General features: G+C 43.3%; 1 protein-coding gene across 3 annotated transcripts in view; it reads right to left on the bottom strand.

Annotated features, from left to right (window-relative positions):
* The window catches only part of EXT2 (exostosin glycosyltransferase 2), a 146768-nt gene that overhangs the window by 44300 nt on the left and 84995 nt on the right, over positions 1–17473 (bottom strand). For all 3 annotated transcript variants that reach the window (XM_058688720.1, XM_058688719.1, XM_058688718.1), the window contains exon 9: positions 2113–2302. In XM_058688720.1, coding sequence (XP_058544703.1) covers positions 2113–2302 — 190 coding nt within the window. The remainder of the gene's footprint in view (positions 1–2112; positions 2303–17473) is intronic.

The following is a 17473-nucleotide window of genomic DNA, read 5'->3' as shown; positions in this document are numbered from 1 at the left end:
GAGCTGACAGCCTCATTTACCAACTGAACAAACACCCCACAGAAGATTAAACATGTTTCACGCTCTCCCCAAACAACCACATCGCCAGAGCCTGAGTGGAGACCTAAAAACCACTGCGAGGGAAAAAAAAGCTGGTTCAGTCTCTAAACGTGTCAAATTTGGGGCCTCGTCGGTGGAGGGCTCGCTCTCTTCCCTGGAGCCAAAACATTACAAAAATAAACTAAGCTCCCGGTCATAAAATTAACCACATTTTAGCAAGGTCTCCCCAAAATTAAGACTGAACACCCAGCTCCAAAACCTCTAGGTTTGTGTTACTGCTTTCCGTCAAACCAGGGCGAGGCGAGGGCTTCGACTAGGAGGGCAGAGAACGATTCCTCCCTTCTCACGGTCTGCGAGTGACTCGCACTCGCAAGAAATCATTCCCCTGGAGCGCAAAGTGCCTAACCAAGGTGTCTAAGGAAGGAGAAGCCTCCTTTGCATTTGGCTCCAGGATCTGCACCTGTGCCTATCCGGGCGGGTGGGGGCTCCCTCTGAAAGCCGGCGGCCTGCGTGCGCGGGGGGCAGGCGCAGGAGGGTGAACGTGGCAGGATGCAGTGAGCTGCCGCAGATCCGAGCAGGGACCCACAGCCTTCCTTCTCAAAACAGGACTCGTCCCTTTCGAGTGCCAGACCAAGGAGCAGCACAACAGTGCCGGCCGGCTCACCCACCCCCCTCCAGGTGAGGCACCGGGCTGGGCCCTCTCCATGCCCCTCCCTGCACAGTTCCCGTTTCCCTCTGCCTTTCCCTTCCTCCTGCCCAGTTCTTCCTCCTCCCCTCTCTCCTCCCTTTTCCTTCTACCCCTTTCTTGAGAGTCAAATAAATGAAACAAACAAAAATCCAGGAAACTGGTTGTTGGGAGGAAAACGGACTTGGCATAAAAAGATGTACTTAATAAGAAAAAGCACTGTTCTTTGGAGCGTAAAATGGGAGCGTCATTTAAAGTAGACATTTTGTTTACTTAAACCACGGCTCCCTAAATCTAGAGAGAAAGTGTAGGATTCTCTCAGAGAACAAAAATCCCACTAAGGAACACTTCTTAAAAGTCTCAGGAGGTACTAGAGAATTTTCTTGGGGGTAATTTCTGATTGGCCTCACAGACAGAAAATGTTCTTCTTCCAGCCTAAACTATAGATCTACCGGGGGTAGTTTCCAGGGCTGACACTCCTGACTTCAGTATTCCCAATTAAAAGAGAATAGCCATAAAAAGTGCAGATACTACTGTCAGGCAATAAACTAGACCTTATCAGTGATAGTGGTGCACATTACAAACTTCAAACTCATTCCTTGCTCTAATCCATCAGAAACTTCCTGGCTTTAATAGGCTATAAAGGGCAGGAGCTTTGAAGTGCCTGGGATTAGGATCAGTAATAGACAGACTGAATGAGAAACTAAATGCAGGTGGAACGTACTCTATGCCTCCTGAATGAAAAAGAAATCCAATTAATCAAACAGTCCTCAACCCTAGCTGCCAGCGCCAGCCAGCAGCTCACACGGTGGCCAAGGCAAGGGACAAAGCGATTAGCGATGAACCGCCTGGGGACCGTAGTGCGCACTCACGTTAAGGAACTGATTCGAAGCCTGGAGACGGCATGCTCTGCTGACTTGCCCAGTTGGAAGTGAGGCCATCTTTTTTTTTTTTTTTTTTTTTTAAGGAAAGCACAGTATCAGAGCCGAGATAAGGAAGGAGAAAACTAATGCCTTTTAAACTGAGCTTTCATGTAAACAAATCAGCTGAGATGGCCGAGGGAAGCTGAGGTCTGTTTTCCCAAGGCTGCTGGCCTTTGATCCCACTGATTCCTAAGCTCTCAGACCCTCGTGGCTGCAGCTCACACGTGAGCTGTGCGCTCAACCCTGGGCGCACAGTGAGCTGGGCCACCCCAGAACAAGAATGAGATGGCTGACTAAACTGGGGTCACGCTGCCTCAGAAATGGCATTACTGTTGACAAAGCAGGAAACTTCATGCAAGCCTAAGGATGCAAATAATGTGGCCGTCCCAAACTGACCCGGCTGGGAGGCGCGCCGACACCCAAAGCAGGCCGTTCCTGAACACAGCACCTTCCCACCCTTTTTACCTTCCGGGGGATTTTTATTCTGATTATTCCAGACAACGAGCAGCTTGGACAGACTGGGCACCTTGGACACTTCAGTGATAACCCGGAAGAGGCTCTCCACTCGGTCATAGGTGAGGACGATGGCGGTAAAACCTTGGGACTGTGGTGGAATCAGTGGGAGGAAGAGTGGGTTGCTCACACTGCCCCGCTTCTGCAAGAGAACAGATGAATAGGAGTCAGCGAAGGGTCTAGTAACCATGGGGCTGATCTCTTTGCCACTGCTGTCAGCAGGCTAGAACGTGGGAGATTTGGTGGCTGTCACCATGACCAGCCCAAGAGCTTTTGTACAGACTCTCTTTCATTAACTTTAGCTCTGATGCCACTAAAACAGGAGCAGAGAATGTCTGTAGCCCAGAAGAGACTTCTAGCTAAACCCAGCCGATGAAATACATGCATTATCTCCATTCTCTCCTCAAGTCCACTAAAGTGACCGTAGATCGGAAATAGAAATGGACGACGACAGTGAAATGAGAGAGGCCACAACAGCTGATGAGCAGCAGGGACGGGTTTCTGAAAGACTGGAAGGGTGAAGTGGTAACGGGGCAGGAGAATGAGAGTGGAAGCGAAGTGCCTACACAGAGGGGGGCCCACGAAGGCAAACCAGTCCAAACTGCTCAGCCCCCAAAGGCTCAGAATGGAGTTCAGCAGGAACCTTGTGGGGTAAGAGGAGGGGCAGGGCTGAAAACAGGAAGACTGGTTAAAAATATGTGTAAGGAGCAAAAAAAAGACCCAGATCCACAAAACTTCCCTTCACCCAGCCACTCAGCCAGAAAACTCCTCTTCTTGCCCACCCCTGCAGGGGGAGGGAGGTATATTCTCTGGGGAACTGAAGCTCTGGGTATGGAAATGTGGACACCTTTGGAAGGAAAATGCAGGTGCCAGTCTATGTTCTGAGTGATGAGCCCCAGAGCCTTCTTGCTCTCCAGCTCCCCAAACGCTGGCGGCCATGGAGCCCACTTGCCCCTCTACCACCTCACAGCCCTCCGGGAAGTAGGCTTGCCCTCACACACAGAGCTTCCTTCCGGTCAGGTTTTCAGTGATTCCCTGGTAATTATGAACAGATCCTAGCATCACAGCCGTTTCAACAATATCTTCCGCATAATGACAGAAACCAAATGAACGAATAGAAAAGCAGGAACTCAGGGGAAACAGAGACAATAGAAAAGCAGAAGAATATTAAAACAACATCAATAAATTATATCCTCAGGAAGAGAATTTTTCATCCATGAAATAAGAATAAATTGCTATTTTTATTTAAAAAGATCTATCAAAGAACAGGAAAGAATACTTGAACATTAAAAATATAGCTTAATTTTTTTTAAAAGCAGGATTGAAAGAAAAAGGCAACATATTCCAATCTAGTAAACAAAAAGGGCAGAGATGAAAAACAGGACAAAAAAGATGAGAAAATCCAGGAGGTCCAACATCCATCTAACAGGTTCCTGAAAAAGAAAACACAGAATACAGAAAAAACAAAATTACCAAAGAAATAAGTTCTCAGAACAGTAGAAGAGACATGAGTTTTCAAGTTGAAAGGGCCCAAGAAGTAATTAGCACATTGAATTTGAAAAAAAAAAACAAAAACAAAAACAAAAAGCAAAACAAAATAAAATATATCAAAGCACATCACTTCTGACACTGGGAATAAAGAGTGTGAATACATAAAATGCATAAATCCTGGCAAGGAGTTCTAGATGTGAGTTCACTGTACAATTCTTTCAATTTCTCTGTAGGTTTGAAATTTTCTCAAAATAAGGTTTAAAAAGTACTGACGGAAATTCAAATTCTTTGCTACCATTAAAACATTAAGTAACTTTTGATACAGTAGTATAAGCAAAAATATTTTTGTACTGATAATAAGATTGTTAAAACAACTTTATATTTTTAAACAGCTTTTGTGAGATATAATTCATATAATATACAATCCACTCATTTAAAGCATAAAATGGTTTTTGGTACATTAATTTTTTTAAACCATGGTCAAATATAACATGAAATCAGCATTTTAACCATTTTTAAGGGTACAGTTCAGTGGCATTAATTACATTCACATTCATATTATGTGAAAAGTCCAGGACCGGACTTCATCTCTGTCAGAAGGCTGAACACGAAATGTCCTATCTGTTATTCTGGCCGCTTACACTTCCCTAGCGTCTCTCCTACTCTGGCATTCCCAAGGTTCCCCTTCAACCTCATCCTTATCACTGATGGACACCCATCACCACGTAGAGGACAACAGCTGTTTGCCAGATGTAACAGTGTGGGACAGGAAATGTACACAAACACATGGAATACACATGGGATGGGAACTCACAGAGACTGAATGGGATTCCAGGAGTCCTAATGTAATCAGGATATTAAAGCCAGAACGTCCACAACAGGCCATAATTAGATTTCACAGCCACGAGACACAATAGGAAAGGCTATCTGCTCAATGCGGACTTTCTGTGTCTATGACCTCATGCTCTGACATTAAGCTGCAGTCTTAGGAAGGTGCCTGGCCTTTAGCACTGGTACCCTAGCACCTCATCACATTTGTAGGAACCCCTTTTGCTTTTCGACCCCAAATCTTATTCTTTTATCCTCCTGACTTTTATGGAAACTGGTCAGTAAGTAGCTTATGCTTAAGTCACAACTAATCCTGAAGGTGCATGGCCTCTCTGCCATTGCCATCCCAACCCACTCATTTACTCCTGCCAACACAATACTCTCTTACGCTTGAAAAGCACCACTTTAAGTGGAAAAGGCAGAAAAACAGATTTTTTGAAGAAGGGTGTAAACTAATGTAATGTGTGATGAAAGATTTACCGAGTATTTACTAAGCGTTAGGCACTGGGCTTTACACGTATTATCTCACTTGAGTTTCACTCACAACAACCCCCTGGTAGACACAGTTATTCTTATTTTGCAGATGATGAAACTATAAGATTAAAAATAGTGAATGATGTCTAATCATTTGCTTTACCAGAAAGAAAGAAAGAAAGAAAGAAAGAAAGAAAGAAAGAAAGAAAGAAAGAGAAAGAAAAAGAAAGAAAGAAAGAAAGAAAGAAAGAAAGAAAGAAAGAAAGAAAGAAAGAAAGAAAGAAAGAAAGAAAGAAAGAAAGGAGGGAGGGAGGGAGGGAGGGAGGGGAGGGGAGGGGAGGGAATGATGCTAGGTGCTCAAGGTTACACAACGTGTAAGCTGTCTAGCTCCAGAACACTGGATGGTGGAGGTTCACGGCCCTTCCCCATGCCCTCCTCCGAGTCCAAGGCAGGCATCACCATTTTATAGACTCTAGAAAATGGAACTGTGGGGAACACCAGAGTTTACTACTTCTAACTCTTCTCTGAGACAAAAATGCTGGAAGTTCTTTACCCTCGATAATCACATATGGGCAAGAGCCCACCCCAAACTCTACGATTTCCAAAGGTACGTGGAATAAATATGTAACGCTGACACAGAGGAAACACATAAATTAAAAAAGGTAAATACACTTCTAACACAGAAGGAAAAACTATTAAAACCCCAACAAAATGAGGTCTGTTCTTGGGAGAAGTGGGGAATGCTAGCACACTAGAACGCCTGTATGACATTAAAAGGAGAGGAAAGTTCCCTGAGAGATGCAAAGCTTGGTTTCGGAAAACGAATCCCTTGGAATTTAAACTGAGGCACCCCCTGAAGGGCATCACAGCTCTGATTTCAAGGCACTGCCAGGAGAAGGAACCACAGTCTCTGGCAAGATGACAGATCGCGTCTCATCCCCTTGGCCAGCTCCATTTGGGAAGTGGAGGGCGGTGGGAGGGGAGGAGGAGAGGTGGGGAAGGGGGTGGGTAGGACCCGACGGTAACTTGTCTTGGTGTACTACTTTTCCACACTACTCACTTGCACACCAGGTAAGGCTTGAGAAGGTGGAAGCAGAAGAGGCAGCCTAGGGGCGCCTGGGTGGCTCAGTCGGTTAAGCGTCCGACTTCGGCTCAGGTCACGATCTCACAGTCCGTGAGTTCGAGCCCCGCGTCGGGCTCTGGGCTGACCGCTTGGAGCCTGGAGCCTGCTTCCGATTCTGTGACTCCTTCTCTCTCTGCCCCTCCGCCTCTCACGCTCTGTCTCTCTCTCAAGAATAAATAAACATTAAAAAAAAAAAAAAAAAGAAAAGAAAAGAAGAGGCAACCTAAAGGGGAGACAGCACGCCAAGGAGCAGAATAGGGACTGAAATCTTACCAACACTTCCCCATGAAATACAGATCTCGAGGTGAGCACAGACCTAACCTAGAAGCGGCCGAGCATGTATTTACTGGGATACGGGCTCGGTGCTTTACTGTAGGATATACCACCAGGGTTATATGAGGCAGGTGACTTCAAAACCTGAGTCGACATGTTTGGGGTCAGTTTGGGAACTGTGTGTCCTTAATAGGAATCTAGATTCTTTCACTTAGCAGCAGTGTGACCGGGGCAAAGTACTTAACCTCTCTTGTACCTCAGTTTCCATAATTGTGATAATAATACTACTTCTCCAGCTATGAGAAATAATAAGAGTAATAATTTCTAACAATGTTAATTATTTACATTTCTTAATTAGCATTTCTTAACAACCAAGAGGCTGTTAATAAAAGTAAATATTTAATATATGTAAAGTACCTCACACATGCAAGCATTCGATAAATGGTAACCAATGGTTGACCCTGTGGGAGTAATAATTTCTCTGGGCTTTACTTTACACACGTCTTGAAAGTGGGATGGCAATTGTCAAGTCTCTTCCAGCAAGAAGTCTAGATGAAATCCTTCTTCCTCTCTACCTTGACCTTATCATGCTCTAGGGTCCTAGTTTATCCAGATTCTCTACCTCTACTCCTTCTCCAAATATACTGTTTTTATTTTCACAGTTTCCTCTTTTCCTTCCTACTCTTTATATTTTACCTTGAAAGCTCCATGAAAGCAAGAACCATAGCTGTTTTAACACCTAGCACCTAGCATAGTGCCTAGCGCTACCCAATGAAAACCTGTTTAAAAATGAGTAAGTCGGGGTACCTGGGCCGCTCAGTCAGTTAAGCAGCCAACTCTTGATTTCAGCTCAGGTCATGATCTTATGGTTCGTTAGATCAAGCCCTGCCTCAGGCTCTACACAGAAGGTGCAGAGCCTGCTTGGGATTCCTTCTCTCCCTCTCTCTCTGCCCCTCGTCTGCTCGTGTACATTCTCTCTTTCTGTCTCTCTCTCTCTCTCTGTCTCTCTCAAAAATAAACATTAAACATTTTTTTGTTACTGATTCTTTTTTTTTAATGTTTATTTTTGAGAGAGAGAGAGAGATAGCATGGATCGGGGAGGGGCACACAGAGAGAGGGACAGAGGATCCGAAGTGGGCACTGTGCTGATAGCACAGAGCTGGATATGGGGCTCAAACTCACAAACTGACCTGAGCCAAAGTCAAATGCTTAACCATCTGAGCCACCCAGGTGCCCTTCCAAAAAAGTCCATTAATACAAAAAATAAATAAATAAAAATGAGTAAGATTAAATTAAATTCCATTAAATCCACAGGGCCCAGGTGATGTTCTTTCTGTCCTCTTCATGTATGGATGTGAAGAGTTGATATACACTCAAATGCGTGACGTCATGAGTTCTAAAGTAAGTTCCAACCTAGCTCATTCATTTGAAAGCACTTACCAAGAATCTTATTGTACCAAATATTCCAAAGAAGTGTAGGATAAGGATATTTAGCAGAGAGTTTGAATCTAGGTCCTGCCATTTACTAGTTTTGTGATGCGTGAAGCTACTCCTGTATGAATTTCCTCCTCTGTAAAATGGGGACCATGATGGTACCATCTCCTAGGGCGATGATGACTAAGAGAGATGATGCACAGAAGCTCTGAGCAGAGGGCTCAGCATAGAGCTCCATGAACTGTAGTTTAACACAAACACAAAAACGTGCGGCTCTCCCTACCCGTATTCTTCCAACCTGCCCAAATACTGGTGTTAGCAATTCAGCGATTGTTCCTACCGATAGTATTTCTGATGCTCATTCATTCAGTCGACATTTCCTGAGCACATCCCATATTCCTAGAAGAACGTTACAGATGCCAAGACAAACCAAGGCCTTCCCCTTGACATGCTCATAATCTGGTGGGGAAGACGGCCAGGTAAAATAACAAGTACCAACGCAAGGTGTTCAAGTCCGGGGCAGCAGGGAACGTGAAGGCCGATACAGTGGCCTCTGCCTCCCTGGAAGAGACGAGGAGGGGACTGCTGCGTCGTCGTCAAGGGTAAGCAGGCGCGTGCTGGCGAACTGAGTAGCAAACAAGACAGGGAGACAAGGGAGGAGAGCGGAAACGAGAGGGACCAGCCGGGCAGGCCAACACCATGGCACCAGAAGCCTGGAATGATGGAAGGGTCTTTTAAGTCACATGATTAGCTTCCTGTTGATGTCTTTCAAAGCTTTCTTTTCCTGAGTATTGTTTTCCCGAGAACTAAACATGGCTCCCTTTATGTTCTTTTTCAAAAGGTCAGAAATAGGAAATGCTGCTCTACAACTAGGCTTCTGTGCCAATCGCTTTTTTCCTCCTCAAACGTAATCCCATTTGCCTTTGGAGCACAAGGACAGCGTGGAGAAAGGCGGCTTTAATTGGGGTGTGTGCCTTCACATAGACCCTCCGCTCCACTGGGGTAAGGTCAACAAACTAACCCCCAGAGAAAAAAACTGGTGGAGAAGGACATTTCAAGAATGGCATTCAGTCTCCTCTGAAATACCCTTAAGAACTGACCCCCTGCTGGCTGACCAGAGAGAGTGTCTACAGTCTGGGACCTCTTGACCCCACTTTCTGCAGGAAATCAAGCAAATTTAAACCTCCATAATTTACTCAAGACTCTGACTTCTGCCAGGGAAAAGGCAAACAACGCTGGCAATTAACTCTGTTGCCTGATTAAATCTCCATCATGGCAGGACAGGGCATGGAACCAGGCACCCAGCAATAGTGACCTGAAGAAAAGGCAAAGCCCACCTACCGCAGCGGCACCGCCAGAATCTGGGCTATCGACACCGCCTTCAAATCTCCCCCATGAAACCGTTTAGTCAGAGATGGGAGGAAAAGCCAAGAGGAGAGGTATGTATCACTGTGGCAGAGTACTGGCATGTGGCCAGAATACCTTGGCCATCTCCCGCCCCTCCTCCCAAACTTCACTTTCACTCCCACAACAGCCATTCATTCTAGAAGCTTCAATAAGAAATCCAGATTGTTAAACTGCAATCACATAAAAGTAATCCATAATAGCTACAAAAACTGCCAGGTCACAAGACCAGCTGAGGAAAAGTTCTTTCATATTGCTTATTCTGGAAAGCCCTGGTGAGTGAGCAGTGAGCAGACCAACCTGCAAGAGAGAGTCGTGGGCTCGGGTTTCAGGATGCCTGAAAGAGACGCATAGGGTCACCCTTCAGTGCAAAGGGGTTTTCCCCTTCAAGAAAGAAATTCAAACTCAAATTAGGTGTGCCTTTGGCAATCTCATACAAGGAAAGTTGTCTGGACCTCTCCCGCAATCTCATTTTGCCTTTTTCTTTTTTTTTTTTTTTTAGTTGAAAGGTCACGGTAGCCCGACATGAGCCTAGCCAAAACCACTCTAGCCATGGTTACCTACCATACAGAAAGCAGAGGCAGGGAGCAAGTACATGGCCTTTGGTAACCATTCTGAAATGTTCTTGCTGCCACTACCGGAGGATTATAAAATCAAGAGCGAGGAAAACCACATGCCGTTACTAACTAAAGGACTCTTTCAACCTAAACCAACCAAATTCCAGACAGAAGAAATCAACCTTGAAGCAGGATGATTCAAAATTTAATTCCTATTACTCACCATATCAGAGATTTTTTTTTAATGTCACCACGTATAAAATTCATGTGACAAGAAGAGAACTAAGCACATTGGAGTGAACCCAGATTTGATTTAACTGAAGGTATCTGGCTGAGCAGAAGAGTGAGAATTCAAAGAAAGGAAGGGAGGAGAGGACAGGCTTGTTATACAGAAGCTTTTGAGCCCTTGGTAATGAGGAGCCTTACCTATCCCTACCTTGACAGAAAGGGCAGTTTCCCTGCTTGTTTTGAAGTTATCAGCCCCTACCTCAATGTGGTTTCAATTATGAATTACCAGACTAAAAGGGGGGAAAAGCTTTGATTTATTCTTTTTTGCTCCAATTATGCATGATGTGTTTCCACTGAAGATTTTGAAAAGTATTTCATCATGCCTCTCATCCTGAAGTGGTCAAAGGGCAAAACCAAAAGGAGTTAACCCTTCCATTTCATCTCGAGGTTCACAGACACCTCCTACTAAAGGATACAGAGCAAGGCCTCGGAAGCGAACAGAGCCAGGAAAGGGTTAAGCATTAGCATCACATTACTAACGTGCATAAGGGTGGTGTCCCCTGTCCCAAATGGTGAGATGATATTTATGTTAATGGTTACTGGGAGATTTGAAAGGGGCAATCAGTAATGTGGCCCATGTTACCTTAACCATTAAACCTCTGCAGCCCCAACAACTGGGCACACACTCCACTGGGCATGCGCTGCCTCAGGAAACCAGAGAAGTACAGGGACCTAGCGCGGTCTTCAGGCCGGCTCTCTCAGATCAAGGGAGAAAAGATTCGGCGACAGGTCTGAAGTCTACTTGCTGCGTCCTACCTTTAATTCATTCCACCCACAAAAAACAACTGATTGTTCACAAACACAAGGTAACACGGATGGCTACAATCTCACTGACTTCACGGTAAACAGACACACGAAAGATGAAGAAAATCAAAGGTCAGAAATCCCCTTAGTGCAGCAGACTTAACTAAGGGAGACAGTAAATTATCAACTTAGCATCCCTAGAACTTCCTTAGGGCAATTTGCTCCTGAATACGTTTTCTATGGTGGAGCTGGAATGAGTCTAACCGCATTTGAGTGTACCAGAATAACAGGCTTGGGCGACTCTCTGAGAGACTAACCCAGGGTCACAGGAGCGTGGGGCAAGTAATTTCTACTGTCAGTCTCTTTTTCTTCAGACGAGTTTAAGGTCTTCTCTTTTTCTTCGGTGTACTGTGGTTTCATCCTGCTTCGTGATTTATATATAGGTCTTCCTGAATCTGAAGTCTGGAATTCAACAATGACGGAAAGTTCTCAGCCATTATCCTTTCAGAGGGCCTCTTTCCACCCTCCCTCTCTTCTCCTTCTAGAACTCTTGATCAGACATCCTCCACTCTCCACATCACTTCACTTTTCGGTCTCTTTGGGTTATATCTCAACAATTTCTTCTTTTTTTTTAAAGTTTTTTTAATGCTTGTTTATTTTTGAGAGAAAGAGCATGAGTGGGGGAGGGGCAGCGAGAGAGAGAGAGACAGAGAGACAGAATCCAAAGCAGGCTGCAGGCTCCAGGCTCCGAGCTGTCAGCATAGAGCCTGATGAGGGGCTCAAATTCATAAACCACGAGATCACCACCTGAAGTCGGACGCTTAACCAACTCAGCCACTCAGGCGCCCCTCAACAATTTCTTTGAATCTAATAATCTAATCCCATAATCAGAGTCCTTGAAGGTGAATTTCTGCTGGTTCTCAGTCATGATATTGCCTTATTTCTTTATGGTCTTGTGGGTTATAACTGTGATTTTCCTGAGATACTTTATTTGTAAGAATTAAGACCCAGATTGAAGATGAATTACTCAAGAGTGGGTTTGTCTACTTCTGCTGGTCCCTACCAATTCAGGGCCACTTCCAACGAAATTCTCTGAAAGTGTATTTGGATGACACCTATTGTATGAATTCGGACCACGAACCATGTGAAGGTGGCTTAAAACTGTAGTTCTCAACAGCAGGATCATTACAGACCTACTTCTTTTCCCCTTTAACTGAAAATATAGTCTTTTGATTTCCTGGATTCTCCAGGAAGTTCTTTCTAGATTCCCCAACTTACATAGGCCGCAGGCTGTCCATCCTGCTTCCCTGCCCCATTCTTCATAGCAGAAGCCCCAGGTCATCAAATTACAAAAATGTCCATGCAAAGCTGGTTCTGGTTCCCAATCACGTGCCAGGATACCCAGCCTCATTTTGTTTAGTGAGTCAACAAATATCTTACTTTCATGCCAGCTTAGCAATAGGCTAAAACTGCTTTATGATATTTCATTCAGTATTGTACTTGTTCAGTTGGGAGGGTCATAGAGCATATCTAATCCATCATAACGCCAGTGACGGAAGTCTGTCTCTATTTACGCTGTCAATCTAATTATTTGCTATTGTGTTTCCTATTTAATTTGGGGGCCAAGTTTGTGTGCAAGATAAAAACAGTTATGAAAATACAGTAGTATATTATAATAGATGGAATGATGGACTGAGAATCTTCTTTAGTCTCCATTTCCTCTTTTATAACACAGAATGATGGAGAGGTAGATCTTAAGTAAGTCTCACTTTCTTCGTCTGTAAGAACAGAGCTAACAGAATGTTAACTCTTGGAGTTGTAAGGATTAAACAACAGAAAAAACATAATAGAGCCTATATGGGTACAAAAAAGAAAAAGAAAAAACAAAAAAACCACTGTCCTGTGAATTTCAGTTTTTCCCCACCAGTGTCCTTCACAATTTTAAAATTTGTTCCATGTGATAAAGCATTATACTAGCAGCCTTATGTTAACAACACTTTACTTTTTATAGTCCCACACCACTTACAAAATGCTTCCACATATACTATTTAAGATTTCATAATAATCCTGTGAAATAAGTAATATCCCCATTTTACAGATAAGGATAACAAATTTCAAAGCATAAGTTCGAGTTAATAAATGGTCTTGAACTCCAAGGTTTGATTCCTTGGAGTCCTTTTCAGTGGTCCTGATTTGTCGTCGGTAATCAGTCACCATGCTACACTATTCTGAAGCTGTTGGTACCCCTAAACCCAGTCCTACAGAGGAGCGCACACAGCCGGGAAGACAGATTTGGTAGGTAACCTCTGGTCACTCAGCTCATCCCTAGGAAAAAAGGGATTAAAATGCGCACTTGAGGAATTTCTGAGCTATGGTTAGCTTACTGAAGACTCACAGGTTAGACCCATCTGAATGCCTCTCTACAAATTCCAGCTATTATCTGAGTTTTAGCTACTTTTTTCTTGATACAGCACTGAAATTCACATTTGGCTAAATGCCCACCCTCTTCTATAGAGCCAAACTACTGTCAAGAAGGCCAGGAAAGGTTGCCACTGATTGCTTTTCAGGTAGTGGAGGAAAAAGCTGACATTTCATCCTCCTTTTGCTTGGAAAGGAAGCCAATCATTTATAAGAATCCTCATCTGGCTGCAGCTTCCATCGGTGGGATGGATAGAAGCCAGTTAAATGGCTCAACCTAAGCCATATTAAAAGAATTTAGAATGAGGAAAGAGTGGGTTCCATATGCTGATGCTTTTAATAATTCATGAGTTATATCAGTCTGCAAGTAATAAATTTCGCTAAATATATCTATGGTAAGATAGTTTAAGACACTGTCTAATCAATTAAATGGGGCAAAAATAACACATCATTGATTCTGTTGGTTCATACTTTGATATATTAAAAATAACAGTTCACCTACTTGACATAGTTCACAAGATCTGGATTATTTTTAGAACATAATTACCATCCGCAGATCTGTTACTTAAGAAGTGTACTGAAAACACTTAGAAGATATGTTTTAATGAAAACACTAGCGATTTATTTGATGCAAATAAACAAAGCTGATCTACAATCCAAAGTGTTTCAAGAATGTTAATGGCAGCCGAAACAGCTACTTCTCACGAGAGGTAAAACAAATTCATGATTTCGTCTGACTATCCCGCACTTGAAATATTCTGACAGTTGGAAAGAGAAGTTCATTCTCTGGCCCAGGCATAAAAATGTTTGCTGAGCCCACTGGCTGTAAGAGGCCAGCTATGGTACGGAGGAAGACTTCACTGGTGGAGTAAACAGAAACTCCTGAAAAAGATGGAGTTACACCTTGTGGCATCTAAGCACAAAACACCAACACAGTTACGAGCAAGAAAACCAAAGCCTTGTGTGGTTCTGAGCTGACAGGAGTATAATGCCACCAGTAAAGTTGATACAACGTGGAAAGAGCAACCTCTAAAATGCAGTCATTTCTTAATTCTTCATTTCTCTGGAATTCCAATAAGGCATATGTTTTGTCTACTCTGTTTTATCTCCGCTCCCTCCTGGAAAAAGAAAAGGCATGAACCTACAAAGGCAGAAAGAACAGGCAAGGCGACAACAGTGGACAAGAATTCAACACGTTTTGGGAGGCGAAACGCATGAAGTCTCTTGCTAAACGAGACACGGAAATGTAGGATAAAATACAACAAAACTCCTTTTAAATAAATGCCCAGCTGAGGTCACAGGAAGCGGAAGTCCCAGGCACCAAAAATGAAGAAAAAGCCGCACTTGGGGGCTGAGAGCACAGGGGGTGGTTGGCACTCCGGCACCCTGTGGAGGGCAGAGGTAGTCGCTGGGCTCAGTGACTTCGGGTGTAATGTCCATGCTGGCAGAGGGACGATGTCTTTGGGCACAGGAAGTGAGGGAACTAGAAGTGGGACAGACACACAAAGGCAGAATCGCTCAAGGCCTGCACAATCACCAAAAAGGTGGCCCAGAAGGTCATTCCCTAGTAGATAGAGGCAATAAAAAACACTCCTTTTTGGGGGCATCTGGGTGGCTCAGTCTGACTTCAGCTCAGGTCATGATCTCAGGGTTTGTGGGCTCAAGCCCCGCATAGGGGTCTGTACTGACAACTTGGAGCCTGGAGCCTTCCGATTCTGTGTCTCCCTCTCTCTGACCTATCCCCACTCGTTCTCTCTTTCTCTCTCTCTCTCTCAAAAATAAATAAACATTAAAAAAAATTGCGGGGGGGGGGAGGGGGGCGTGTGCCTGGGTGGCTCAGTCAGTTAAGTGTCTGGCTTGGGTTCAGGTCATGATCTTGCGGTCTGTGGGTTCGAGCCCTGCATCAGACTCTGTGCTGACAGCTCAGAGCCTGGAGCCTGTTTGGGATTCTGTGTCTCCCTCTCTCTCTGCCCCTCCCCTGCTCATGCTCTGTCTCTCAAAAATAAACATTAAAACAAAAATTTTTTTAATTAAAAAAAAAACCTGAGTTTAGGTTGGGGTGCTTTAACAGAGGCCAGCCCTCATACAGGTTTGGGGTTTAAACGAAATCTGTATCTGTCGTATGGAAACCTCCTACTGAGAAATTAATGTAAAAAACTGATTTATCTCCAGGATACCTCTGGAATAGCCAGCAGAAGCCAAAACAGACAAACAAACAAACAAGAACAAACCGACCCTCTAGAGTGACACCCCCTTAGCCTAGGTGGCAAAGACTACCACAGAAAACCTTACTGAAGATGAACTCAGAGGGTGCCTGGGTGGCTCAGTTGGTTAAGCATCTGGCTCTTGATTTTAGCTCAGGTCATATCCTCACAGTTGTGAGATTGAGCCTCGCATCGGGTTCTGCTGTGCCGACAGCATGGAGTCTACTTGGGATTCCCTCTCCCTCTCTCTCCCTCTCTCTCTCTCTCTCTCTCTGTCCCTCCCTGGCTTTCATTCTGTCTCTCTCTCTCTCTCTCTCTCTCTGCCCCTCCCTGGCTTGCATATTCTCTCTCTCTCTCTCTCTCAAAATAAACATTAAAAAATAAATGAACACACATTCCAAAATCATAAAACATTTAAGGAAACAATGCAACAAGAGCAAAAGGCAGCAGACCAATGATAGGAGCAGACCCTGTAAGAAATTTAAAAATTGGATAACTGGAAAATATAAAGTATCTCAAATAATTAGAGATATAAAAGAATGAATTATAAACATATCTTGTAAAAAAGACACTGAAAGGCAGACTTGAAAAATAATTAGAGTTTCTAAAAGTAACCACTGAAATTTAAATCTCATATGGATGGGTGAAAAATGAGTCACAGCTGAAGGGAATAGCAAAATCAATGTGAAAAAATTATCCAGAGTGCAGTACAAAGAGATAAGAATGTGGAAACGTGAGGGGAAAAAAACCCCTGAGAGACATAACAACAGGATGAAGGAGGTCTGACATACATTTAACAGGAAAAGGAAAGATTAATGAAAATGACAGATATGTAATATTCAGAGAGAAAACAATGGAGCATTTTCCAAAACTGATTAAAGACATGAACTCTCAGGTCAAAGGAAAACAAAAAACAAAAACAAAAACAAACACTCTCAAAAGCTGATAGAGAATGGGAATTAGAGTCACCATTTAGCAACCATTGTAACAAATGATGCAGGCAAGAAGTCACCAGTGGGAGCTATAACCAGCCTGCAACGCTTGAGAAGCAGCAGGATATTTACATGGTCTCAAAGCATTTCCCCACAAGACACAGTAAGAACAAAACAGTAATGTGACATTAGAGAAATCCAGCCAAAACCTGTGATTGAAGTTAGCGTCACTTGTCACGGGACAAACTGACATAATGTGTCCACCATCATGATGTACTGAGAACACATTACTTTTGTAGTATTCCTATGAAAAAATGCATAATTTGAATTTCAACAATTTTAAATTGAATGTGTAAGTTGATACAAAAATTATCAGACAAAGCCAAATCAAGAGACATCTCACAAAATAACTGACATGTTCTCTTAAATCACATCAATGTCATGCAAGGCAAAGACAGAAATTGTTCTAGAGTAAGGAGATGAAAGAGACTTGACAACTAATATATGCATGTAATGCATGGTCTGGAATTTCTTTTGCTATAAAATGGACATTTAGGAAAAATGGCAAAATCTAAATAAGGTCTACAGATTAAGTAAAAATATTATATCAGTGTCTATTTCAGATGACTTCGATAACTGCACTGTGATTCTATACGAGAAGTATTCAGGAGTAAAGGTGGGTTGCATCTGCAACTTTCAAATGGCTCAGGAAAAATATATATAAATATATAAATGTATATACACAGGAAAAAAAGAATATAGTAAAATATTAACATTTGACAAATATGGTGTAGCATGTACAGAGACTCTGTACTATTTCTGGAACTTTAAGTTTGAAATTATGTCAAAATAAAAAATTAAGTAAAAAATATAGAGAATTTTAGGGCTGTTTAAGCAAGCAAACAAAAAGCAGATAGAGCAACACAAACTACCAGCAAAGCAAAAAAAAAAAAAAAGGGTAAACTTTCCAATGTCCAGGAAGAAGGGACTCTGAAAACAGACATAAGGAACATTGGTTCCAAGATCACTTAAACGAAGAGGCAAAGGCAGGCCAATGCTCTCCCAGTCCTCCCTTCCCGAACCCTACGCCCACCCCCTACCCCCCACCCCACCACCTTTGCAGGAGAAGGGAAGTTTATTCTC

Source organism: Neofelis nebulosa, chromosome 10 (genome assembly GCF_028018385.1).
Source record: "Neofelis nebulosa isolate mNeoNeb1 chromosome 10, mNeoNeb1.pri, whole genome shotgun sequence".
NCBI classification, from domain to species: Eukaryota; Metazoa; Chordata; class Mammalia; order Carnivora; family Felidae; genus Neofelis; species Neofelis nebulosa.
The sequence above is the reverse complement of the archived record's forward strand: the minus strand, read 5'-3'. Positions and strand labels throughout refer to the sequence as shown.